Source organism: Lissotriton helveticus, chromosome 1_1, assembly GCF_964261635.1.
Source record: "Lissotriton helveticus chromosome 1_1, aLisHel1.1, whole genome shotgun sequence".
Taxonomy (NCBI): Eukaryota; Metazoa; Chordata; class Amphibia; order Caudata; family Salamandridae; genus Lissotriton; species Lissotriton helveticus.
In genome coordinates this window covers 578,309,459-578,336,702 of record NC_136057.1, presented here as the reverse complement: position 1 = coordinate 578,336,702, position 27,244 = coordinate 578,309,459, and the positions used below count along the sequence as shown (strand labels likewise).

The following is a 27,244-nucleotide window of genomic DNA, read 5'->3' as shown; positions in this document are numbered from 1 at the left end:
TTGAGGTGAATGTAGTGATATTGGAAAGCAAAAAAGGAGAAGGAAGCTACTGCTTCAATTAATCTGAACTACTAGAAATTAAACTGCGCACATTTCTTACCAATATTATGTAGATCATCTGTGTCATCACAGAATATGACCAATCATATACAAATCAGCACCGGTCCTGCTAGGAACAGTTTTTGCTGAAGAGCTAAGCCACTGCCCTCTGAATATTAATAAAAGTACATCCTCACTGGATACAGTCCTGCTGTGCCTCTTATTGAGGTGCACGATGATTCTGTATGGCTCTGCCAACAAGGGATCCATGTCTGGGCACATTCTTAATGGTTGTATTATGGAACCCTGCATGCATTTACCCCGCATGCCTTTACAACCCAGTCACTACCCCAACTGCGATGTTACCACGCATTACTTTACCACGCAAGTCGTTACAACGATTTGCTTTAAGGGATGCTGGACTCTGGAATAGAATAAATTACTATTCCAACTTCAGTCTACGCAACAAAAGGGTAGGTGTTGCACTTAAAAATACAACACTATTCCAACAACGCGTCCCTACAGTAAGTCGTTGTAATGACTTGCGGGCTAAAGTAACACGTTAAAACGTCGCAGTTGGGGTAGTGGCTGTCTTGTAAAGGCCGGTCGTTGTTCAGACTGCGAGGTAAAGGATGTTTCTCATCCTCAACATGACGAATGACACATTAAGAAAGCAAAAAATTGAGAAAGTGATTGACTTAATTAGAAGTGCTGGTAAATGCTCCTGTTGCCTTACATATCACTGTTATTTTAGCTCATCCTTGTCATTAGACAAGAAGACAAATCCTATTCAAATTAGGTGAGGCATTGCTGCCAAAGGAACAGTCACTACCCCAACTGCGATGTTACCACGCATTACTTTACCACGCAAGTCGTTACAACGATTTGCTTTAAGGGATGCTGGACTCTGGAATAGAATAAATTACTATTCCAACTTCAGTCTACGCAACAGTAGGGTAGGTGTTGCACTTAGAAATACAACACTATTCCAACAACGCGTCCCTACAGTAAGTCGTTGTAATGACTTGCGGGCTAAAGTAACACGTTATAACGTCGCAGTTGGGGTAGTGGCTGTCTTGTAAAGGCCGGTCATTGTTCAGACTGCGAGGTAAAGGATGTTTCTCATCCTCAACATGATGAATGACACATTAAGAAAGCAAAAAATTGAGAAAGTGATTGACTTAATTAGAAGTGCTGGTAAATGCTCCTGTTGCCTTACATATCACTGTTATTTTAGCTCATCCTTGTCATTAGACAAGAAGACAAATCCTTTTCAAATTAGGTGAGGCATTGCTGCCAAAGGAACAGTCAATCCCACACTACTTGGCCACAATCCTTCTGAAAACGATTGCATACAACCACAGATCAGATTTGGTATTAGTGGGCCTCATCATTTAGATGCAGCTTGTCACACTATAGCACAGTGATCTTGGGATACTGGTCTCTTGGCATTTCTATGCCATGTAGGGTGCCTCACTAAGACAACAAAAGCTTTGAGGCGGCAGGACTGACAGTTTTAGTGGACTAAGTTACCCAACAAGACCTATGAGGTGGCAGCATAGACAACACAAGCATTTACAATGCAATAGGTCTCGCATTATTAAAGCTTGAGCTATTGGTATTGTAAATGACAATGCCTTTTATTCATTTGCTTCGGTGCGTAAACAAGCACTCTGTACTTATAGTCCATGCTTATGAGAAGGAAGGCTGGCAGTCTCTTTTACTGCCAGCCTTGCTCATCATAAGCAAGGACTATACTTCAAAGTGCGTGTTTATGCACCGATTGCAGGTTTTAAAAACAAATGAATAAAAGGCCTTGTCATTTACAATGCCAATAGCTCGATTTCATGTGAAGCCCAAACACTTTTTAAAGTAAACAAACGCTGACAAAATGTGGAAGGGAGTGGCTACAGTTGTGGTCTTGTCCTAACTTTTCCTAACTAAACTGGGTGGTCCTGTAGACGTTTTTTATTTTCCACTTTCTCTAGTTTACTGACAGCGTCAAATGCATGCGCCGGTAAATGTGACTTGTCGACATCTACAGCATTATTGCATCTGCTCACTCTAGCGATTTTTCTAATGTGCAGAAGATCTGATTTACCACCCTTCGTATGTCATGACGATTGGAAACGTTTTTGAAAGCTATTTCTTAGGAAGACTTTAAGTTTGTGGGCTCGTCACTTACCTACCTCCCAACCACAAATATTATCAATGCCTTGTAGCAGCAGGACAGCATGAGGTAATGTCTCCCCAGGTGCAAAAGGAAATGCTCTACAAGGCCAATCGAATATAGGAGCCAGCTAAAGAATGTCTTAATTCTTCGTAATTAGTTTCCCAGCGTGTCTTTCACCTGAGGGTTATATACATCACGGGATAAACGCCCAAACTGCAGTCATATCAGTCAAACACAACTCAGATATCCCTATGGTTGAGCCACACCGCCCCTGTACAACAGTACTGAACATAATAAACCTTACAAGAGAAGACAGTCAGAACAATGCACATACATCCAACAGAACTACAAGGCACCCAATAGGGGGACCTCATTGAGGTCACTACAGTGCTTTACTCCTCATAAAACAATACAACACATTAAACAAATATCCCATAGTAAAGGGATCCTGTGGACCCCAACGAGGCACCGTAGTCTGTTACCTGATGCCCATACCTCAAGTCGGGCATTGCTTCCTACCACGCTATACCTTCACACAGCCCTGTCAAACGCCTGTTCCCATGTACACACTGCAACTTACACGCAAAATGCCACCTACACACGACGCCATGCGCACTCACCCGCAAACCACTTTCATCGGCCTACTCTCACCTGTCCACATATGGTAAGTTGTGGATTTTCTTAGATCCTCAGTGTGGGTACAACTGTGGAAACGAACAAGAGTATACCAATGCAGAGCCTGCTGCATTTTGTACTATCATGTACAGAAATATCTGGAAAAATGGTTGTCACTTTCTGTTGTGTGGAGATTGCTTTCATGACTTGCCAACTTCTTTTACAATCTGCTTTAGTGTTCGAGAGTTTACTTCAAGACCTGCACACAGATGTACTCTGATATGCAAATCCATTGAACCAGTCCATACCATTCAGGCACTCATGGTGACTCTTGGTAAAATGGAGGGCCGGAAGTACCTTCTTGTGAGTTAGGGTGATGGTAACACTAATTGTTATGGTCTAAGAGATTGTGACAGTGATGATCTGTTGGGTTAGTGCACCTGTGCCTTTCACTACAGGAACACGGAATGATGCAAACATGCAGAATAGACAGCCAATGATGCACAGCCTGCTTGGTGGAGAAGGAAGCAGAATGGGATGAAAAACAGGAATGAAGGTACTTGCAAGGCACTAGCAAGCATTCTGCAGGATTTAGATTCTTGGAGTAAATTACATTGCAGAAAAAGAGCAATGGAGTCAGTCACACCCACAACTGTGCTCTGCTTGTGTGCCCCAGATAGGCTGACACTTCCTAGAACCACTCTTCAGTGCCACCTTTTTCTCACCAACCACTCCCAAGAAAATTCCAGAAAAACTAGCTAATTTGTGCAGGTGGTGCGGGTGGTGGGCACATGAACTCATTTTTTGGGCCTGGGGTGTATTTTTAATGATCAGACTATGTCCTACAGCAAGACAAAGACAGGCTGTAATGAGAGAAAGAAGGAAGAAAAAGAGATGGTAAAACAACGCCAGTGAGAAAGAAGATGTAAAAACGTACCTGCAAGAGTAAAATAGATAGGCAGTGTAGGGGGATGAAAAAACGAGGCATGTGGTGTAATCAAGACTAGGAAGACTTGGCTTCGGGCAGTCCTAAATCCTTCAAAAATCTTTGGCCACTGCAATATTTAGTTTACAAAGTAGGCACTGCAAATGTAGCTGTGGTGGGTAAAAAATATGGTGGTGATGCATTAACTCCCTAGTGTGGTTCATTAGGATTAGGTGGGAAAAGCTTTGGCACTTCCACTCTCTGTGGTTAAGACTGCGCAGCAACAAGGCCCTAATAGCCATACACTTTTTTTCCTTACACCCGCCCAGTCCTTTTAGTCAATTATTCTCGTTCCATTGTGTTTTGGCATGCAGTGTTTGCTTATCACATTAGGTGTGGTCTTCGGGGCTGCCTGGCGTGGAGCGACGAGGTGTTTCCAGGCCTGTGTCTGACTTCCAACCTAGCTGCAGTGCACAGCGAGCACTAAACAGCACTCTGAATGCGTCCACTGGGCGGCTGAAGGAAATCTGCCATTATTCCCCCCACAACAGTACGAATAAAGTGGCCAGTCTGCAACACGCGTGGCAGATTCCAAGACTAGCCCATTATATATAATACATATATATCTCTCCAGAGACATAAACACATCCAAACACCTTCAAGTTCTTGAAAACCCAAGTTCACTCAAAGGCAGGTGACCTACCAGAAGGGCTGCAGCGCTTGAAGTCTAACACTACAATATAACAAGACTGCAAAACATGATGCCAGCTTGCTCTATTCGGTCACGACACCGCTTTTGTACTTGTGGGATTCCAACTGATATCGACTACATTTTAGGAGTTGTAGTCACCGCTTTCACTAAACCAACATAATTAATACCTCAGGGGCTGCCGGATCTCGCGAGAGCGGGTGTCGCGGGACGGGAGCAGCAGGCTCGGAGCGTCCTGCACAGGCCTCTGCAGCAGGGGACATGGAGCAGCAGCAGGAACCGGAGACCGAGGCCGCGCCCGCGGGGAGCCCGGTGGCAGTGATCTCGGAGGTGGCAGAGAGCCCACGCTCTCCCAGGGCCGGGCTGACGCGAATCTGTGACTTGCTGAAGAAAAAAAAACGGAAGTCAGGCACTTTTGCCTGAGACGGGGGCGGGGCCTGCAATCCGGCAGGAAGTCCCGCCCGCCGCCACAGCCGCCGCCGGCGAGGAAGAAGTGGAGCCGGCCGACTGATGGCCTCTCCGCATCCCGGGGCTCCCAGGTGCTAAAGGGAGCCCCGGAAGGGAAGTCCTGCCCCCTGGTACCAGCGCTGCCGTAGATAACACACTGAACACGCCGAAAGAGCCCGGTAAGTGGTGGGGTGGGGGTCGCGCGTGTGTTCGAGTGTGTCTGTGCGTGTGTCTGTGTGTGTGTGCGCGTGTGTCTGTGTGTGTGCGCGTGGGCTTGCGTGTGTGTTTGCGTGTGTGTATGCAGTGTGTGTGTGCCTGTGTATGCCTGTGTATGTGCGCATGCGTGAGTGTAGAGTGTTTGCGCAAGGGAATGTGGACAGGAGAGGGGCACGGCGCCGTGCGCGCTCACGAGGTGAAAACTGAGCTACTCTGCGCTCGTGCACCCTTTCCTGTCCACATTCCCAGAAACGGGTAGCAATAGATGTCGAAGCAGACTCTGCTATCAATGCTTCGCATTGAAGCAGAGGTCGTGCTTCGACCTAAAAAACCACCATGAGGTGGCAGTATGGCAAGCTCTGGTGCCATGCCCTCGCTATAAGGCTCCAACTGTGCAACTCCAGGCCCTCTCTATCCAGGGAGTAAGTCACATTAGATAATAATGCACAACCTTTTTAGTAGTTTGGTGAGCTCCTACGTTTGGCTATATGTAAAGGCTTCAGGGTCCTGCTAGAGCAATGGGAAAAATGTGATGCCTCTCCTTATGCAGACACATATACTTTTTATAAATAAATGCACAGTAGAGCCCCATACATCTTCAGTGCCAGTTACAATCATCTAATGGCGGTAATGTGGAGCGATCAACGTAAGAATGTGGCATACAGCAAGCAATGACTGAGGGGGCTGAACATTTACCTTGGTGTATGGGTGGTATAAACTCTGTGCCAAATATTAAGTTAATTTGGGAGTGGGGCACACCTACCAACTTCATAAACAATCTGGTTCGGCAAAACATAGTCCTTGGAGATTCTCTGCTCAAGCACTGACAGCCATGTGGTTGATGGGCCCCTGAAATCACGTTTTTGGGTTCTACATGACCGCAAACTGGTCTGTTTGCACTGGAACTGTCCGCTCACTTGAAGGATCAGAGTGAGCTGGCGTAACATTGTCTCCTTGCACAGCAAGCATCCCGCCCATGACCGTGAAGCCCCTTCTTTCGTTGCGATGCCCTGCAGACTCTTCACACCCGCATGATCATCGCTAATGACACTCTACTTGCTCCCGGAGACCGGCTCCCCGCGAAAGGTGGTCTTGGCTCAATTTGAAAGGTAAAACTTCAGCAGGACCTGTTTGGAAATGTGTCTTACCCGTGCTCCTTTGCAGTCAACCTTAACTTTGGATTCATGCCAGTCTTGCAAGACCTAAAGTAACCTTTTGTGCTATTGACTTCTAAGTACTGTTTTCGGTGTATTCTTTAAAAATTCATAACCCTGGTTCCAATTATTGGATTTTTGTCATTTTGGTCTTGTTCTATAGATAAAAATATGGTCTATATTTTACAACCTATGTGGAATCTTTTAATGGTGTATTCATTGTGTTGCTCTGTGTGTGTGTGGTGCGCAAATACTTCGCACATTGCCTCTTTAGATAAGTCTTACTGCTCTGTGCCAGGTTACCAGAGGGTGAGCAGAGGTTATCTTATTGTATCTCTAACTTACCCTACCTAGAGTTGTGGTTCCTGCCTGACCTGGGTGCATACTGGTGAGTATAGGAATTGTGTGTGTCCAATACCAAAAAGTAACTCATTGCGCACTACAACTCTATACTAAGACCAGTGTGAGCCTTTTTCAGAATTCCCTGTACTGACATCTTTTAATTTTTCCAAAGTCCATTTGCCCAAGTCTCACTTCTTTCGGAAACTCTGTGGTCCTACCTGACAAGATGGAATTCAAGCTGGCCAACATGGAAACATACAAAGTGGCTCAGCTCAAGGAGTTCTGTCAGGAGAAAAGTGTGTTCCACAATGGGAGTGCCAAGAAGGCAGAGCTTCAAAAAACCTTGAGATTATATGCAGAAGCTCACCCAGAAGGAAAAGTGGATGAGGAGGGATCTGTGTCTTTTCTGAGGGTCAAGACATGCAGCCTACAGATGGGGGAGGTAAACATGTCCTCCCAGGACTGACAGTCCACTCTAGAGCAGGCAGCAGTGTGTCTTCAATGAGCCTGTCTTCAGATGATCTGGCAGACAGGAGGGAGGAGAGGAAACTAAGGTTAGAGCTTGCCAAGATGGAGAAGGACAAGTAGAAGAACCTTGCCCTTGCTAAGCTTGAGAATTAGCAGGCTCTTGATAAGAAGAGGCTAGCAATGGAGAAAAGGAATATGGCCCATGATCTAAGCCTCAGAGAGCTGGATATTAGAGCCCTCCAAGTAGGGTCTAGCAACAACATACCTGCAGTGTCAACACATGAGTCCAGATTCCATATCCCAAAAGCTATGGTGCCCAGTTAAAATGCGGGAGATGACATAGATAAAGGGTTGGTAGCTTATGTAGTGGCTTTAAAAGTGCACAGGGTCCCAGAGGAGGTCTAGGGGCAGTCTTTGGAGGTGATATTTTTACTAAAAACGTTAAAATTCAATATCTCCGGTTCTACTAATTGGATTTTTGTCACTCTGGTCTTGTTTTATTTATTAAGAACATCTCAATTTTTCCAATACTGCCGTGGGCTCCTTTCGTGGTGTGATTTCACTGTTTTACATGTTGAAGTGTTGTACAAATACTTTAAAAATTGCCTCTGAGATAAGCCTGATTGCTCTGTGCCAAGCTACCCGAGGGTTGAGCATAGGTTTAGTTAGAGTTTGCTTGTGACTTCACCTTGAAAATAATTGTGGTTGCTGCTTGACCAGGTTTCATGCCTGAGTCAACCAACAACCCAATTTCTTACAGTCCTAAACAGCAAATAGGGCAGGGTACAGTGTATTTGAAACATTGGGCATGTATTTTAAGCTGTAGTGTAGTTCCTATCTTCCCAATAGGCTCTGCGCATTGGAATAGTACCTACAGCAGTAAAGGCCTAGACCAGACGTTAACTAGGTCTACTACTGTCGATACTAGACTTAATTTTTGGGTTTGCCAGCTAAGCTCAGAGTTCGCTAGAAACTTTCTCGAATGTTCAAGGAAGGATTAACTTCCCTGATTAGACAAGAAGGGATTTAGTTTCTGACAACCATAGAACATGACAACTTTGCTCTCCCCTAATCAAGAGTCAATCTCAAGAGTCGTGTGAGCACAAGGCAATTATTTTACTCAGTCAGTACGTGCATTCTTAGTCTCATCAGAATGTAGAGAAAAGGAAGAGACGGGCGTGTTCAATAAAAAGGTGTTATTTATTGATCAGTCTCTTTTCTCGTACAAGAGAAATGGATCGATATTATTGCAATACTTATAGTTAAGTAAAGTGCATACATTAAAAGCAATAGTATAAAATAATACTGTAAAAACATTGATATGGTTTCTGAGCCATATAATGTTTAAAATGATTAAAATATATTTACATACACATATACATTTGACTAAACGTACTCAACTGGTGTTTCTAAATACGCCTACCCCGTGTACCTGACCTAAGTCTAATGCGTGGGCGGGAATAGAAAGTTACAGTTTAAGTTAAGTTTGTTTTTGCCAAGTGAATAACTAAAGAATTCTCTGTGAGGGGTTATTCAGTTCTGTACCTGGAAGTTAGGATGAATGAGGAATGGTATCTCTTTCTCTGCTCTCGATATTCCAGGCTGCCTGCGAGGGCTGCCCAGAAGCGCCGGTGCTGGGTCTCTCGGCTTGAGATAGCAGCGCGTCTCTCAGCGCGTCAGGAAGGCGGGGCTGCTGCCAGCGGGGTCTGCTTCTGCTCTCGGCTTCGGCAAGTGTGGCTGCTCCGTCCTGTCACCACGCGTGTGTTTGCATATGGCAAGGTCGGCAATATTTATACCTTAAAGGTGCCGAGATTGACGTAAGGATGGACATAGGTACATCAATAAAGATGTCATACGACTTGCTCGTTAGCACATTCTTTTGCAAAAGTTCTCTGTGAAATCAAAACAATGGCCGCACGGATTATCCAGGTTGTCTTAGGTTTGATTTGTTATGAGAACGTCGTATGCCTTATCAGGGGCTGGAGGAATGTCGCTTGTCTAATTAGATCTCAAGCGTTATGACCTAATCAGATAACACGTTCCTGTGCCGTAGTGTGACTGCGTCAGATAATGGTATCTGCATCATGGGGGCTGTTCTTGCCTCATGGGCTGACTGTTAGTTAACTAGCTAGTTAGTTTAACCAGAATAGGGTCAGGAATAGGGGGATCGATTCAGAACCTATAGAAATACACGACACCCACTCCACGCTAACTATGGTCATATCTACTAATCTATGCATAGTATAACATAGTACAACATACTATAGAGTATAGTGTATACCTTACCACCCCAAAATACATAAATGCATTTTGAAATTTTCAAATATACTGAAAAATTGCAGTCATATATATTGTATGCACTTAAGCTATGAATTAAATGCAAAAGTAAACACGCATTTTTATGCATTATTGCTTATTGGTATATGAGAAATACACATGAAATGGCTCTTAATATGGCTATACAGAAAGGAAGGTCGAGACCATTTCATCACATAATAAAATATTTGTGAACATACCAGCGGGCAGCTAAAGTCTATATAAAGTATCTAAAAATAGAAATCTTAGTTCTCTAGGAATAGTTTCTTACTTTAAGCAGAAGATCAGTGTCCCGGAAAAAATATATGAAGAAAAATATTTTAGGGGGCATGCTGAAAAAATTTCTGTCCGTGAACTGGATTGTAATTGTTCATGTGACTTTATTTTAAAGGTTGAAGGCCGAATTCAGGGAACGCCGTGTGCGAGTTTACTCAAAAGTCTCTATTTCTGTTCTGGAGAGAACATCATATCATTCAGGCTTTCGAAAAAACTGTCAACAGCTTCATGGGAAAGTTCCACTAAGTCGGGAATAGGGGTAACCATGCATTCGTGCGCATGATTGTCTCCATTGACATTCCGATTTGCATTGCTGACAGAAGGTCGTACCTGTTCGATGCTGCTTTCATCTTGAACTTCACTACCCTTCAATCGTAGTGGTGAAGATTCCAGGAATGCCGTCATCAGGATTGGCAGCCTTTGAGGGCAGCACAAAGCGTGAACCTTGGTAGGAACCAACAGTGTATCTGCATCCACCGGCGCATCCGATTGTAGCGTCAGACAGGTGTCTAACACGCATTCTTCTCCGCATAGCAGACACCTTAGTACAGGTAAAACACACCTTTGCCACATTGGTCGAAATGATAGAAACCAAGTCATGTTTAGGTCTCTAAGCCGGGAGAGTCCCAGGATTTTTGATATCCGGTCCCGGTATCCAATGGCTAGGATCGTATCTTCCATTGTCGCGAGAGTTTGATCTGTGACATGGGTTGCCATAACGAAAAATAAGGACTAGGAATAGGATTCCTGCAATTAGTCCCAGGATCAGGGGAAGTCCGCCAAAAATCGAATGGACGAAATCTGGAAAAATACCCAGTATGGCTTTGAATGGTGTTAATGCCATCGAAAATACTGTCTTAAATACCTTTGAGACCCCAGTGGTATCAGAAATATTTAAGATTTCGCTTAGGATTTCCACGAAATGTACGGGGGAATTAGTTGATAATAATGTATGTATCTCTGCAGTCGTCCTTGCGACTTGTAGATCATACGTTTCTTTTGATGACGTGAGCCTTGTAGGCGTCTGAAGAAGCACTGTTTTCATTCTGCTTAAAGTGTCTATTCGAATAGAAGTAATTTTCAAACTGGGCCATGCCCTTGCCTCCCTGTCTGGAAAGGAGCTGGGGAACAAAGAACGTCCACAGCACTTGACCTTCGCCGTTGTAGTTACTAGATAAGGAGTCCCGGGCATAAGACTGCAACATCTGCGGTCTACAATAAGAATGTAACTCCCATTATAGAGTCTTTGAAAGAATGGTTCTATTTCAGTTGCAGGTGCGCCTTGCTGGTGACATGAAAGGTTGTATGAATTCCCTTCACAGGCTCCGTGCAAACTAATACCGTTACACAGAAGCGTGCCGCTTAGTGACATAGCACAATTGTTGCCACTAAGAAACACTTTCTGTCCTTTATTACTGACACATGCATGTGAATAGGGCAGGTTCCAAGTTGTTTTAAGGTACCCCTTTCCCAATTTCTCGTACATGCCAGCCTGTACATATTTTTGGCAGTATTGAAACCTTGAAGGTTGAGATTGGAATATTTATTATTCCGTGGATTATCCATTCACTGACAGGTCGTTCTGACATTGTCATTGGTAATCTTTCTAGTTTTTCAATGCTCAAGATTGTATAATCAGCACCCTTTTGTGCCATACCGATTTGTCTATCAGTAAGGTTAAAGATTTGGAATAGTGACGTTGTGTTGATTAAACGCCAAGGCACATAGCCTGAACGCAGATTTTGTAACGTCCAGCCAAGCTGTACAATAGAACGCAATTGTGACTGACCATGTTGTAATAACAGTAAGTCTTGCGATAATATATCGATTGCTGAAGACACAATGCTGTCCAATGAAAAAATTCTGGAGGACAGAGTCATTAACCCATTGTCCACTACAGAAAGTGATTTTTCCAAATTAATACGATCAATTTCACGTATTCTCTCTGCTGTTTCAATTTGAGTAACCTTCCAGGCCTCATTGTATGCTGCATATACAGAGGCTGCTATGAAACGCTTTTGACGCTGTTTGCGTGGTCCCATTATGAAATCACGCAAGTCAGCACCATCAGTAAGTAAAGTTAGGTGTTGCTTAATTTCAGGCAGTGTGGAAGTCTGTAGCCATTGAAGGCATAATTTGCCCACACTGTAGGTTGTAATTATCCCTGGGTGATGTCTTTGGGGATATCTAGGGTCTGGCCTGGTCATTTTGAACCCCTGTGTTTTATTCAGGAATCTGTCTTGACAGTTATTAGTATCTGTTGGCCAGATCAACCACTGTTTCCAATCAGGATGTGTTCTGTTTTGGTTAAGTATATGGTTTACGTCTATTTCTTCATCTGTATCAGAGTTATTGCTAAACATTGTTGGCTTTGGAATAGACGGGTTATTTAAATCTTTGATTTTGGCTAAGCCAAGACAGGTGGTTTGTTGAACAGTGTCATTTAAAAATATCATTTGTTCTGGGATCATGCAGGCTCTAAACAAAGCTTCTAAACCCTGTACTTGCCATTCTTTTGTACCCCAAACACTTTTCAAATCAACATTTTTGTCCCAATAATCAAATCCAAAAGTATTCATTTTTTCAAAGAATGAATCTGAATATATCAATTTTGTGTTGGTTATCATGGTTTTCATCCCTGTCTTGTTAGACAATTTATAATAAAATGTTTCAGCATTACTTGTGTTAAAACCTTGAAAGTATGAATATTTGTCATAAACGGTTCTTGAGCTCCCTTTTGGAGGTGTTGCACAATGTTCCCATTGATTATAATTTAAAACATTTCTAGGTTGTGCAGATTTATGCAAGAAATGGTTACCATAATGGTTATAGCAATGCATACTATCATAATTTGTAGAACCTTGCAAATAATCATGTTTTGTAAATTTAGCAGACATTACTAAGTCAGACATCATGTTGTTAATACTTTCGAAGTCCCAATCATCAGCAAATGAGTTTGGTTTTGCAAAGTCACTCAAGGAGATCTTGATTTGGTGTGGATATTTCAGGATCTCGACCGGACCATAAATTTCATAGTCAGTGTTGTCCCAGGCTACCCCACCAGGTATCGGATTGGCTGTGAAGTTGGCTGAAGAAAGTTCTGGAGAAAGTTCTCTTTTCTCGACGTGTGAAGATGTGTGTGGTTTGAGGACCAAGTTGATGTTCTGACTTGCTGTGTCCATTTTAGCATATTTTCCCTCAATGAAGCGTCCCAAAGTAAATACCATGATGAGCCAAAGTATGAGGATAAATGCACCAAAACCCACCCAAAATTCAATCCATGGAGAAACCAGATATGTTTCTTTCAGTTGTTTCAAAAGTTCCTTAGCTTTGTCTTTAAAGGATTTTGATGATGGCTGTGTCTTTGATTCACTGAAACCTTCAGAGGAATCATCGAAGTTGATGAAGTACCCGGATGCAGTTCTGTCAATTGTTCCAATTGGTTCAGGATTTTTGTTTCTTGCATTTTCACTTGGTACTTCAGTATAGATTGGTGTGTCTCTACTAAATGTTTTTATTTGGGTTTTCAGAGGTCTTAGTTCTATTGCATTGTTGCATAGTCCTTGTTGTTCTTCTGTAGGCGTTTCGAATGTGATGAGCCTCTTTGTTAGGACCTCTGTACTGGTAGCAAACCTTGGTGTTCTGCTACTTATTGGGAGTCCACTTGGCCTACTGTTTGTTATCGGCCACATGTTGTGGTTTTACCAGGTCGATGGATACAACTCGGTTCTCCTTTTTTCCAGCAAGTGGCGGTAGTACAACTGATCTTGTCCCGTTGACAGACAAGACAGGAACTGCTTTTCTGTAAGAAGGCCCAAATTCCTTCTTTACCGCGATCTTCTCCCTGACTAGATCCCCGACGTTTGGAATCCAGACAGGTCTTGCTGGGACAGGTGGTGATTCTTCAGTGGTTGTTGGCTGTTGTTTCAACTGTATGTTGCTCAGGTCTTTTCTTGTTTTGTTTAAGTCCTGCAAAATAGCCAAACGGTCTTTGACATCAAAGGTTTTTTCTATTACCACTGAAGTCTGACTATCAAGGTCAGAGATCAACATCCTAGTTCCGAATAATAATTCGTACGGACTGAATCCCTTCAGAGAATTTCTTGGCAAGTTATTTAGACTACGTTGGACACTTATTAGATGTTTGACCCACCCAGCTCCCGAACCTAATACCTTTGCCGTTATAGATTGCTTTATGTCACGGTTTTTTCTTTCAACAATTCCGTTCCCCTCAGGGTGAAATGGACAAGAGTACCGCAATTGCACGCCCATGCTGACCATGGCCTCCTTATAAGCCCGAGAGCTAAAAGCAGGACCATTGTCCGAATGCAGAATGCCAATTGCGTATGTGCCGATAAAGACCCGCAAATCTTTTATAACAGTTCTGGCGTCAGCCGTTCGCTGGGGCCACATCCATATGAATCTCGTGCATGAGTCCACTGCGACCAAGATATATTTATAGTTACCATCCCTTTGTAAGGGACCGCAGTGGTCTAGATAAACACAGGCTAATGGTTTATCCAAGATTAGAAGGGGCGTCTGTGCTGGACGTCTCACAGTTGATACTTTCATTTTTTGACATATTTCACATGCTAGAACATAGTTCCTTGTTTGTCTTCTCATTTGTGGCCACCAGTATCTTTGTTTTAATAATGATACTGTGGCTGAGACGCCAGCATGGGTAGAAGCAAGCCCTTCGTGTGCCGCTATTATTAGTCCTAACCTATGTTCCATGTTTGGAATTGCCCTATCCCCCACTCCAGGGATTCGAGCAAAAGGAACATTGTTTGCATCAGTTATGTATGAGTATTTTACTGGAAAGCCTTTAGGGAGTGGTTCTATCGAATCCTTTTCTGAGGCGCTGACAGCTTGTAATATTTTGCTGTCTATTTTTGTTTTTGACCGGGTGACGGCAGCTACGGAAGCCGTTTGCACAGCTGCTTTCGCGGCCTCATCAGCCAATGAATTCCCTGCAACGTGAACGCCATCACGTTGATGACTCAGTGTATGTATCACGTGAGTCTTTGGTAGTTCTTTTTGTAAAAGAGCTACTTGTTCCCAGAGCATTTTATGCTTGATTGTGCCACCCTTCGCATCCTTGAAACCGTTCTGAAGCCAGATCTGCAAGTATTCATTATAAGACTGAACGCAATAATACGAATCGCACACTATAAGTGTGGGGAATTCTCGATCGGTATTTTCAAGCGCCATCTTGAATGCTAGTAGTTCAGCTCGCTGAGCTGTGCAATCTCCTAGAGATTGTGTTTTATTGAGGGTTGGTTTAAATTTCCCTTCGTGCCAACGACCTTTAACAATCGCGCACGCAGCACTGTAAGCTTGTTTACCCCCTACTGCGGGTTGTGCTGATCCGTCTGTATATATTATACAGCCGTATTGGTCTAGAGGCAGAATTTCGATTGGCGGAGGACATTCAAATTCATATTGCAGAAATTCTTGTGTTTTTAAGTAAGGATCAAATTCGTACACCACGTCTGTTGCAGCAAGAGAGTTAGCCCATTGTATCCATCTCGGATGGAGTGCTTTAGCATTTGGAATGCTTGCCTTTGTTACCGCCTCTAAGGCTGGTATTGGTGTCACGATTATTATTCGTTTACCTTGTGCCAGGGCTCGTTCTTTTGCTATAGCTGTCTGTGTTGCTGTAAGAATTTTTTCCGTTGGGCTAAATTTTATTTCAGCCTTAGTGTACAAGTGTGATTTGAATGCAATTGGTACCTTTTCTCCCTCATTAGAGGTTAGGTATGTGAATCCGCATCTCCCTGGGATGACTCGGATCACAAGGTTGCGTGTGTTATCACGTGTTTCTAATTTTGTTTTAATTAGCATGTCTGTTTGTAAGGATCTCAAAATTTCTGTGTGTGTTTGAGTCCAATTGGATCTTTTAAAGTCTGGTTTAATTAGATCGTAAAGGGGTTTGACCCTTTCTGCGTAATTTGCAATGTATGTTCTTCCGAAATTTAGGAAGCCTAGAATTGACTGTAGGTTTTTTAGTGTTTTAGGAGCTTGGATTACGGCACATTTCTCTAGGAAATTGTCTGCCAGGCTTTTACCTTCACTTGATAACTCATATCCTAAGAATAGGACTGTCAGATGGGCAATTCTGGACTTTTTAAAGTTGAATTTGTAACCCTCTGCAGCGAAACCAAGTATTATGGTGTTCACTCTTTTCAAGTGAGTCTCCAAGTCATCATCTGTTAAGTAAATGTCATCGACATAAGATAATGCTTCATCATCATATAGTTGTAGTAATTCTGTTACTCTCGCCGAGAATACCCCCGGGCTGTTCTTGTACCCCTGGGCTAACTGACAGAATTGTTTTTGAGTGCCATTTACTGAGAATGCAGTTAAATATCTGCTATCTGGTGCTATGTTTTGACAAAAGAATCCATTGGAGATGTCCAAGGTTGTTTTGTATTTTTTGCGCACTATGTTATTCATTAGTGCAGCACTGTGTGAGTTTTGCACTGCAAAAGTTTTGCAACATGTGTTAAGGTGTCGGTAATCCAAAACTAGACGGTATGAATTGTCTGGTTTGGAGACCGGAAACAAAGGATTGTTCATTTGTGAGGTGCAAGTTTCAATCACCCCCTGGTATTCTAGCTGATCTAGTATTTCATTTACTTGTTTTTTAGCTTCTTGCTTAATTGGGTACTGCCTTTGTGCAGTAGGTTGTGATTTTAACTGGATTTTGTGAGGAGGAGAATCCTCATCCCATCCTACATGATTTTTATATAAAGCAGGTGCTAAGGCCACTGCCCACTTTCTAGCAAGTGTATATTTTTTATGAATCGGGATTTGATTCGAGAAGGCAGGCATAATTACTTCTTCGCCATGAGGGCACTCCCTGACAAACTCTGGTGGCCAGTCTTTTTCAGCTAGAAGGATGTCATAGCCTTTGGAGAGGTTATCCCAAAATAGTCCCCTTATTTTCCTAGTCTTATCTCCCTCTATACGTAATGTTATCTCGTATATCTTGTGGGGCTTGCTAACTCTGGTATCTGCAGTTTCCACTTGAAGATATTCATTCGTGTCCACTGTCTCCAGATGATTCATAAGGACTTTGCGAGCTATGCTCACCTCTGCTGCGCTGTCTAGCATTGTCTGAGCCCACTCTCCGTTTTTCAGTTGTGTCCTCAGTATTCTCGGCATTGTTAATTACCTTGATACTGGCTACCTTCTTTTTTGGAAATTGTAATTTCTTTTTTAGTTGAGCAGGTTCCTTGTCTTTGGACTTGGCGTGCTCTTCTGATCGTCCTCTTCTTTCTGATTTCTGCGAGGAATTCTGAAAAGATTGAGAGGGACGTGTATCAATGTCTTGATATCTATCAGGTTTTTTAATATTATCCCTATTTCTAAGGTTATATCTATTCCCAGAGGGGTCACTCTGTGGTGACCTCTGTCTTTGGTTTGGAGATTTCTCTCTTCGCCTAGGAGACCTTCCTCTGGACTGGAATTTCTTTTCTTTAGGATTGGATTGTTTGTTTCCATCCCAGTTCTTTTTTGGTGAATTATTATTAAAAAATATTTTTTCTGGACTAGTAGTCAGTTGCGGTTTTACTGGTATTCCACCTAGACTATCTCTGCCTAGTTCTTCATAGGATTTTTCTATGATTCTGGCAATTTCAGCTGGTTGGTCTGCTATATCTGTCTCTTTTAACCTCTGGCGGATCGCCACGTTTGCTGCTTCACCTTTTATGTTGGCTAGTAATATAGCCGAGACCTGCTTGAAGTCTTTCAGTAATTTCATACCAAGAGTTAAAGCAGGTTCTGGACCGTATTCATCTTGAATTTGTTTTAGCACATCTGGTATCACCGAAATGGATGGGACACCGTGCGTTTTTGTATAGATGGAAGCAAAGACTGTACCCCAAGTGTCACAGTCCTCAATGTGTGGTGCGATTCCCATTGGGAGACATATAGTCAGAATCCTGTGTTTTTCCAGCGGGGTGGTGTCAGGAAACACCGCCTCTATTTGGGTGATTTTCTGTGCCAACCAGAATGGTATCTGTTCCCGTTTAGCTGGAACTTTACCTAGGCAGGATTGGATGTTTTGTGGTGTGATTTTATTTGTGTTCCCCTGGTGAGGGGTCAGCTGTGGAAGTTTAATCGCTGGCTGAATTGTTGAAGTCCGCATTACATACTGAACTAATTGTCTGTGAATTTTTAGTAATTGTTTTAGCTGTATTAACAGCTGTGGTGCAGGCATCTCGTTGATGTCTGGATGTGGTGTGTATCCGGCTAGGACCGGCCACGTTGCTCCTGGTCTACCTAAAGGACCGAGCCTGGTTATGTGATTATTATGTTTTAGGGCGCCATCAAATAAGAGCAAATGCTCTTGGAATTTGAGTGGTACTTCCACCTCCTCGAAAGGAGTGTATGTTTCAGGAGGTTCCTCTACTTTGTAATAGTGGAAGTACTTTGTTACAGCATTAGCTGCTGGAAAATGTATCCATGAATAGTATACCTCTGTCTGCCGATATTCGTGTGCCTCAATTACGAATATGACTGTGCCACCTCTAGGTGTCAGTCCATTTTCTATAAGTTTTAAGGTTATAGATCTCCTTTTAATGACCGGAATGAGTGTTATATTCGGGTCTGCTGCTTGCATGGTAGCATCAGCATCTGCGAGTTCAGTTGCTAATCTAACTGCCTCTCTTTCTTCATCACTGTCTCCCATTTTACAGACAGGATGGTATTATGTTTATTTGCAGATCAGGTTTCTTTATGGAAACAGAGATTAGATGCACAATATTTTGGAACTGTTTATCCTTCAACGTTGACTTGACCAAAAACCATACATAGGAGTTCCCTCCTGCGAGGTTTTGGAGGATATAACCTTTCACCCACTCCAGACGTCTTTGGAGTATTTGGGAAAAGGGGTCTGAGTGAGAAAGCACGACTGAGTTACTCTAAATGTCTTACGTTCGTTTTATCGCCCTTTCCAAACGCGTTGGGCGCCATGTAGTGTAGTTCCTATCTTCCCAATAGGCTCTGCGCATTGGAATAGTACCTACAGCAGTAAAGGCCTAGACCAGACGTTAACTAGGTTTACTACTGTCGATACTAGACTTAATTTTTGGGTTTGCCAGCTAAGCTCAGAGTTCGCTAGAAACGTTCTCGAATGTTCAAGGAAGGATTAACTTCCCTGATTAGACAAGAAGGGATTTAGTTTCTGACAACCATAGAACATGACAACTTTGCTCTCCCCTAATCAAGAGTCAATCTCAAGAGTCGTGTGAGCACAAGGCAATTATTTTACTCAGTCAGTACGTGCATTCTTAGTCTCATCAGAATGTAGAGAAAAGGAAGAGACGGGCGTGTTCAATAAAAAGGTGTTATTTATTGATCAGTCTCTTTTCTCGTACAAGAGAAATGGATCGATATTATTGCAATACTTATAGTTAAGTAAAGTGCATACATTAAAAGCAATAGTATAAAATAATACTGTAAAAACATTGATATGGTTTCTGAGCCATATAATGTTTAAAATGATTAAAATATATTTACATACACATATACATTTGACTAAACGTACTCAACTGGTGTTTCTAAATACGCCTACCCCGTGTACCTGACCTAAGTCTAATGCGTGGGCGGGAATAGAAAGTTACAGTTTAAGTTAAGTTTGTTTTTGCCAAGTGAATAACTAAAGAATTCTCTGTGAGGGGTTATTCAGTTCTGTACCTGGAAGTTAGGATGAATGAGGAATGGTATCTCTTTCTCTGCTCTCGATATTCCAGGCTGCCTGCGAGGGCTGCCCAGAAGCGCCGGTGCTGGGTCTCTCGGCTTGGGATAGCAGCGCGTCTCTCAGCGCGTCAGGAAGGCGGGGCTGCTGCCAGTGGGGTCTGCTTCTGCTCTCGGCTTCGGCAAGTGTGGCTGCTCCGTCCTGTCACCACGCGTGTGTTTGCATAGGGCAAGGTCGGCAATATTTATACCTTAAAGGTGCCGAGATTGACGTAAGGATGGACATAGGTACGTCAATAAAGATGTCATACGACTTGCTCGTTAGCACATTCTTTTGCAAAAGTTCTCTGTGAAATCAAAACAATGGCCGCACGGATTATCCAGGTTGTCATAGGTTTGATTTGTTATGAGAACGTCGTATGCCTTATCAGGGGCTGGAGGAATGTCGCTTGTCTAATTAGATCTCAAGCGTTATGACCTAATCAGATAACACGTTCCTGTGCCGTAGTGTGACTGCGTCAGATAACGGTATCTGCATCATGGGGGCTGTTCTTGCCTCATGGGCTGACTGTTAGTTAACTAGCTAGTTAGTTTAACCAGAATAGGGTCAGGAATAGGGGGATCGATTCAGAACCTATAGAAATACACGACAAAGCTTTACATGTCCTGGTAGGAAAACATTTCTAAGTGTGTTTTCACTACTGTGAGGCCTATCTCTCCGATTGGATAGCATTGGGTAACCTTATTACATTTAAGAAGTGCTAACATTTGATTGGGAGCTGTGAACTTTGTGAACACTTAAAGGCAGCTGGTTCATACTATTTTTCCTGGTGGTCTAAAAACTTTCTTTTTAAATAGGTCAGTCCGTACCTGATTTTAGAGTGTGGCCCTTAAAGTAGGCTGGTTTGGGGCACAAACCGAGGCCGTAATTGCACGCCAAAGAGGATGAAATAGTTTCCAGAGAGAGAAGCCCGGTGTCCTCAGTTAAGTTACGTTAAAAAATAAAATAAAAATGCAGATGTGCCAAAAAACATCCTGCTTTAATGGCCACACGCTGAAATTAGGTACGGAGTGACCTATCTACAAAGAAATTAGAAATATCTCATCTGTATAATAATCTACACTCTGACCACCTTTTAAAATAGGACCAGGCAGTATCGTTAATCTGCCTGGTCCTCTTTTAAAAGGTGGTCAGAGTGTCTGTTAAATCTGTTAATTTCTATTTTTATGTTTCATGATTAATCCTTCTTGTATATCCAATGATTAATGTGATGTATTGTTTTTGGTCTGTATATGTTTTGTTTCAATTTAATGTGGTCACAAGTGTATACCTTTTTAAAAGTGTATAAACCACTAAATGTATAATGTTTATTCTGTTTAAAAGTGGCTAAAACAAGTAATCAATTAAGAAACAGGACTCCTTGAATATTCACATTTATTTGTTTAAGATCACTGTTAAGATCGATTATATTGGTGTGATCTATTTTAGTGTCCAACATTAAAGAATTTCTCAAGTAAGAATAAGTCAAGTCACTGATGTTTGGAGAAACAACATGTTTGTTTTTTCAAGTTAGGTAATATTAGATTTATGGTGTTAGGGTTAACTTTTTAGGATACTGTTAGCAAGTTGGCATTTTCTTGTCCCAACTATTTGTGTCTGCAGCATGTATCCTGGGTCACATGACTAGGTGTAGCTAGCAGTTGATCTTTGTGTATTGTTCCCAGACAGTGCTAACATCTCTTTACATAGATATTAGCAGGATCGGCCATTACTAACTTGAGGGAGAGAGGAGAACTGTCACCTACCACACATATACATCACATCACAAAGGCTCTGCTTGAGCACACTCCCAAAGAGGTTGACACTAGTCTTTTGTGACCCTAGATAAGCTAGGGCCTGTGCAGGGAGGCAAGGAATTTAAAAAACCTCTGGGGGGTGGAAACCTCCAGAACCCTCTACTACTACAAAGATGGCACTATAGGTGTAAATATCTTGTGGTTTGCCCCTTTGAAATATAGTTCCTTTAGGAAAATCCAGGTGATGGTAATTGCCATTCTATTCCAGGGCAGTTGTGCGTCATTTACGTATTGGTATTGGTGTTATTAACAATGCTCAGAGCTTTTGCCATATAGAGACGCACAATTCTGCTATATAAACTTTGACACTGTATGTTTCATGTTTCATTTCCATCTCCAATCTCTCCTTTTGAAGGTCCTCCGCAGTTTTCTCATTGTGAAATGCCCTAATGTATCTACCTAACAAGACAGAAAGGTAGAAACAGCGCTGATTTTAACATGATATAAAGAATCACAGACGTAACCGTCTGTCTTCTGAGGTCGAAATTGGCAAATAATCGACCCGGACTTTATGGCTTGCCTTCTTCAGAACAAATCCGAAAAATCCAGTTTCAGCCACAGTCGATCCCACAGATTTAAAAGTGCTATTTGTATGCCTTTTTCGTACCTAACGTCATCATTTATGATAAACATAGCCATTTTCTGTGGCAGTTTTTTCCCATAGCATTTAATATATTGTCTTACTTCTCTTGTTTTGCAGGTTCTTTGACACTACACCACTGGGGCTAATACTAAACCGTTTCTCTGCTGACACAAACATTATTGATCAGGTAAGGTTCTGAAGTCGAGTCAATTAGAAAAGATGTTATAATTAAGATGAGTTAATATTAAGTCGATAATGGAAAGTTTGGAAACCAGGACAAACAGCTTCACCCACTTATCCACAGAATGAAATGCATATTGACTACAAAATAATACTCATTCTGCACCAGCACTGGGTCAGGTGCTGACGATTTCTGCAAATTTTGTTGCACTAACGCTTAACTGATCCAGATGTGCTAAGAACAGACACCCCTAATATAAAGGAAATGAGCACCTGAATTGGAGGCAAAATAAATAACCAGTATTTAAAGTTACTTAGCAAAAACAAATAATAAAACACAGAACCCTTTGAGCCAGCGTTGTCACTGAAAAAGAGAACTATTTTTAGGTGGACTGGAAAAATTTGCACAGGCCTGTGCAGCCATTCGAAGTGAAGGGGGTCAGTAGACAATGGGGACTGCAAGGGAGTGAAAGCAAAATGTGAATGCCAATTTAACAGACGTATGGATGAAGTCCACTCACCAAAGATGCTCTCTGATAGTATATTATTCATAATTTCGTGGGGATAAATAATAGTCTGGTGAGACAGCAAAAGCTGTCACAAAGTCTAGACCTAAAAAGTTAATTAGGAGAACTGGGGGTACTAATTTCTAATGTTTTAGGTAAAAAAAACTACAAGACTCAGCAAAGTGCCACTCACAGCTTGCAGGAGGCAACACGTTCGATACTGTTTCTGGTAAACTGAGATGGCCAGGAATTAGGTATATCTTCCATGTCAAACCAGTGAAACGTTTTTTCATTGGGACTTTGTCATTTTTCTGGTTCTTAAAATCCTCCAGTGGCACAAGCAGGATGCAACGAAATTCCATTAAAATCAGATATGCCATGATTAAGCTCCCACTGAAGCTTTCCATTTTGGTACCAAAAGTTTTGAGGGGGTGAAGGCTGTATTTTGTAGCAACCCAGGTCACTTTTCTGCCGGGATGAGTTTCTTGTTATGCCCTGGTCCCAAGCCCAAGCACTTCAGACTTAGTGACTTTATTGTTTCTCAGATTTGTCCAGAAAGCCAAGGCAGGAGGCCAAAGCCAGTAAAAACCATGGGGTAGATATATTTATGGTGGGCCTGTGGTTGCCACTAAGGTTGGGTGAAAAAACTAAACATTTGGAAAACTAGCAAGCTGCAGTCAGCTAGGTTGTGTCCTTGTCTGGAGCTTTGATGCTTAGTCCTGGTTCTTCGGGAGTCAGAAACATGATAAAACCCCAATAAATCTTTATTCTGTGAAAGTTACTCCTGGTTTCTCATATAACTCTCTGCTTCTCAAGGCAGGAGTACAGGCCTCTCTCATCGTACAGGAACCAGTGTGGTGCACTTCTTCTGGACAGCTGATTGTTCCTTGGAGGATGAGGGTCTTCTTCATCCTTTTATGTCCCTGAGGCAGAGAAGAGGAGGCCAACTACTGACAATTAGAGAGCATTTTCAATTCCTGGGTGTAAGTTAAAAGCAAGAGTCCATCAGGCTTCCTTCCTCAGAAGGCAAGGCAAAATCCATCTTTCTCCAAGTTCAGAGGTTTTCTAAGGAAGTGGTGGTGGGGTGAAGTGCAGTTGCCCTAGGTAAGAGAGTTGGCGCAAGTCTCATCAAAACTCAACCAAGGTTTTCAGAACGTCCTACTTTCCTTCACTGAAAACCTTCCCAGAAGTCTCGATTAAAAATGGAAAAAGTCAGACTCCCCTCTGAGGAGCTCTGAGTCCTCTCTCAGGTCCACCTCTGTGGAAATGATGAACAGCCCTTTTTTCCACTCTGGGAAGGACTACCCCTCCTCTTTGCTGCAGGTCTTTGAGATGCCTTCTGTTCCTGTCCTCTCCCTAATGACCCATGCCAGATAAGTGGATGGTGTTTGCTCTACAATAGTCTTCCTGGCTTTAAGATAGCTCTATTCTCTTCTGACAGGACAATATGTGATGCCTAATTGGAATGTAGACATTAGGAAAAGGAATTGTTCACAGGCAAACCTGCTGAACTGGATTAATTCTGTTTGGTGTGACTTCTAAAAGTGATGTTTGTACTACAGATATCACAAATATAGTCATGCCACTGAAGTAGAATTTTTATAAAAAAGAGAAAAAAACTAGCAAGCATTATTTAATATTTTCTCAGGTAAAATTATGAAAATACCTTTCATCACAATTAGACCCTCTCATAGGATAATGTAGCTTTGCCTACTTTGTGACTAACTATTTTTCTCAGTGGTGCACTGTGCGGTTATACTTTTCTTTCAAGTCTAGCTTGCTACACCTTTATACAATAACCTGCCAAACAAGGAGCTTGTAGGGTACTCTCAAGGGTGATCTAGGCAATATATAGAAGTAGGATTCTTTACCTTACAGAGCGCGTTCATCTGATATCTGGTTATTGCGTTGGTTTAAAAGTGTAGCCTTCACAGTATTGTTCTCTGGAGCTAGAAATTTTAGGCATACATGCTGGGTGTGTGACTATACACTGCGACCCACATATGCCCATTAAGTGCCTTCCAAATGGTAAATTTCCATTGCCGACCTACTATGGTATTCCTGAAAAATGTAATAAAGCAACTAGGTGTAACCAATTTTACGTTATGTTTGTAGGGTCAAGGTTTATGCACTGTGGCACTGAATGGTAGTGGCTGGGACACAGAGTAATAATATCTGTCAAATGTTGTCCATAGAATTTCAACAAATCTACTGAGACCACATGTAAAGGCTAATGGCTGCAAAGGCCCAGAAAGACCTGACATTGGTTGCAACATATTGGGGACATGCCTACTGCCTCCCAAGTATAGAAGGCTAGTTCACTCGCCCCTTATAACAGTCTTTTACCTCCATCATGGGACATGCATAAAGGGTAGCTGGGCATATGTCTGACAGTGCGTGTGTGGTGGAGTTCATAGCACTCCACATGTGTGTGGTCTTCAGAATGCTGGCTGGCTTTGTGCATAGGCTCCATGGGACTCTGCTCACCTGGGAGCCTACATGTTGTGCATTAAATTACCTACTGTTGTTTCAGTACAGTTGTTTTTGTGGGTGGGGGTGTTAGCCCACCAGGAATTTAAAGCAGCTGCTGTGCATCTACCATGAAAATACCAGCCCAACCCTGTTTTCCTGCTCACAACTTTCCTGAACATGTCCACTTGGTTTTTAGCTATAGCCTCCAGAACTTTTTCATCACCTTAAGTAGATATTCTAATGTACTGGCAGTAAATGCAGTTGTTGTCCAACTGGGAGTAGCCTAGAGACTACCCCTTTAAGAGTTGCTATGTTTACCGCAGACTAGGTGGATAAACTGTAATTAGCAGCCTGAGAATTCAATGTGCTGTTCTTTGGGTCAAGAAAGGTTTCCTAGCCAATGCTTCCAAATCTTGTTAACATTCCAGCATAGGTAACTGGAACTAAATCCTTGCCACCATGATACCATGAACCATTCTTTGAAATGAAGCATGAAAGCTCCTGTATTTTGAAGTGTTGCAGTGAAGAACAGAGACTTGGTTGGACTGCTGGTGGGGAATAGGTTCCGGATGTACAATGCATTTTACCAGTCACAAATGGCCCATCGGACTGGTTGTGACTGATAAAATGCATTTTAAATGTACCAACCCTATTTTGCGAGTCAGTAACGTATTACAGACTCACAAACTAGGGCTTGCATGTCACTATTAGGAAGGTGTGGGCCAAGGGCTTCCCTGGTATGTAGGAATGCTTTGTGGCTGTGGATGCGGTTGCAAAACATTTGCAGTTTACCACAATTTCAAATTGGTGGTAAGCCATTCTCAAATAGAAAGACAGAAAGGAGTCCCCAAGGGACCCCTTTGCCTTTGTGAATGGGAGCGCCAACATTTTTTCAAAGCAGACAGTGGTCCCATGGACCAGTGCCTACTCTTAAAATATGAAAAAAAAACTTTTCATTTTAATTTTGAAATGGATCCCGTTTTCTTTTAAGGGAAACGGGCTGCATTTTTATAAAAGACTGCTTTATTTAACAATCATTTGCAATGCACTAGGTCTCGCATTTATGAGAGTTTGAGCTATTGTCATTCTGAATGACAATGCCTTTTATTTATGTGTTGTTTTTTAAACAGATAAATAAAAGGCATTGTCATTTACAATGCCAATGGCTTAAACTCTTGCAAATGGGATACCTATTACATTCCATATACGTTCAGGGCCTGTGCTATAAAAATAATTTAAAAAGCGTTAGGCAAGAGTGTGTCCTGCCTGCAACAGCAGGCAGGACAAAGCTATTTGAGAGAATAGTGGTCGGAGGCTCTAATCAAACCCTACCGAGTAACAACACATGTAAAAGGGGGTTTGGGAGGTTGCAAAATGAGAAAAGCCGGGACTAATAAGGCTATTGACCAATGAGCAGCCACAGTTTACAGTGGATAATGACACAAGCCAATGAAAAAAATGGGTGGAGAGTGGGTGGAGCTTTAAGTCCCTACCTGAGTACAGCATGCCTCGCAGAGCAGAGCATACGCTGCCCAGGCTTGACCAGCCAGCCCCCATCTCATGGTTTGGAAGTGAAAAAGATAAAGAAAATAACAATCAGCTGCAGAAGGGATGCAATCAGCTCCTGGTGCCACTGCATCTGCTGTACTTTGGATAGCTACACCCCTGCGCTGGTTCGGCACTATTCCAAAACAGGAGATGGGATTCCCAGCTATTTGACCGAGTAGCAGAAGAGACAGTTTTTGAAAGGAAAGTTTGCAAATCTAGAATTGTTTCTCGGGTGAGCTGGAGCCATCTGAGAATGCTACCGAACACAAAGACCATTCATTCAGAAGTGCCTAGTGACAGTAGCATCCTTCTATGAGGCACCTTTGTGGAGCTAGGTGATTTGATTCTCAGCTTGGAAGCTGATGAAAGAGCTAAGAGAACTAGTGCAACTACTGTAGAGTAAAAACGTGATCACATAATATAAAGCGCTCTGATACCTTCAGGTCTAGCTAGCGCAATATAAAACTCAAAATAATACTTATAACAAGGCTCCAAATACAATCTTTCATCCTTCAGAAGTCGATAAAATACTACCACTGAGTTGGGTAGTAATGTACGTCATCACTGCCTATATACCAAACAAATGGTAGAAACGCTATGTAAGTACAGTTAATTGTGTTATTTTGATCTGCCACAGCTGTACATAAGTTGGCTTATAATACAATACTTTTTCCAGGCTAACTACACATAATTCTACATTAAAAGTAGTACTTTTG

The 27,244-nt window shown here is 42.4% G+C and overlaps 1 protein-coding gene across 6 annotated transcripts in view; it reads left to right on the top strand.

Annotated features, from left to right (window-relative positions):
• The window catches only part of ABCC9 (ATP binding cassette subfamily C member 9), a 1,243,587-nt gene that overhangs the window by 808,072 nt on the left and 408,271 nt on the right, over positions 1 to 27,244 (top strand). For all 6 annotated transcript variants that reach the window (XM_078674078.1, XM_078674076.1, XM_078674073.1 and 3 more), the window contains one exon: positions 21,940 to 22,009. In XM_078674078.1, coding sequence (XP_078530204.1) covers positions 21,940 to 22,009 — 70 coding nt within the window. The remainder of the gene's footprint in view (positions 1 to 21,939; positions 22,010 to 27,244) is intronic.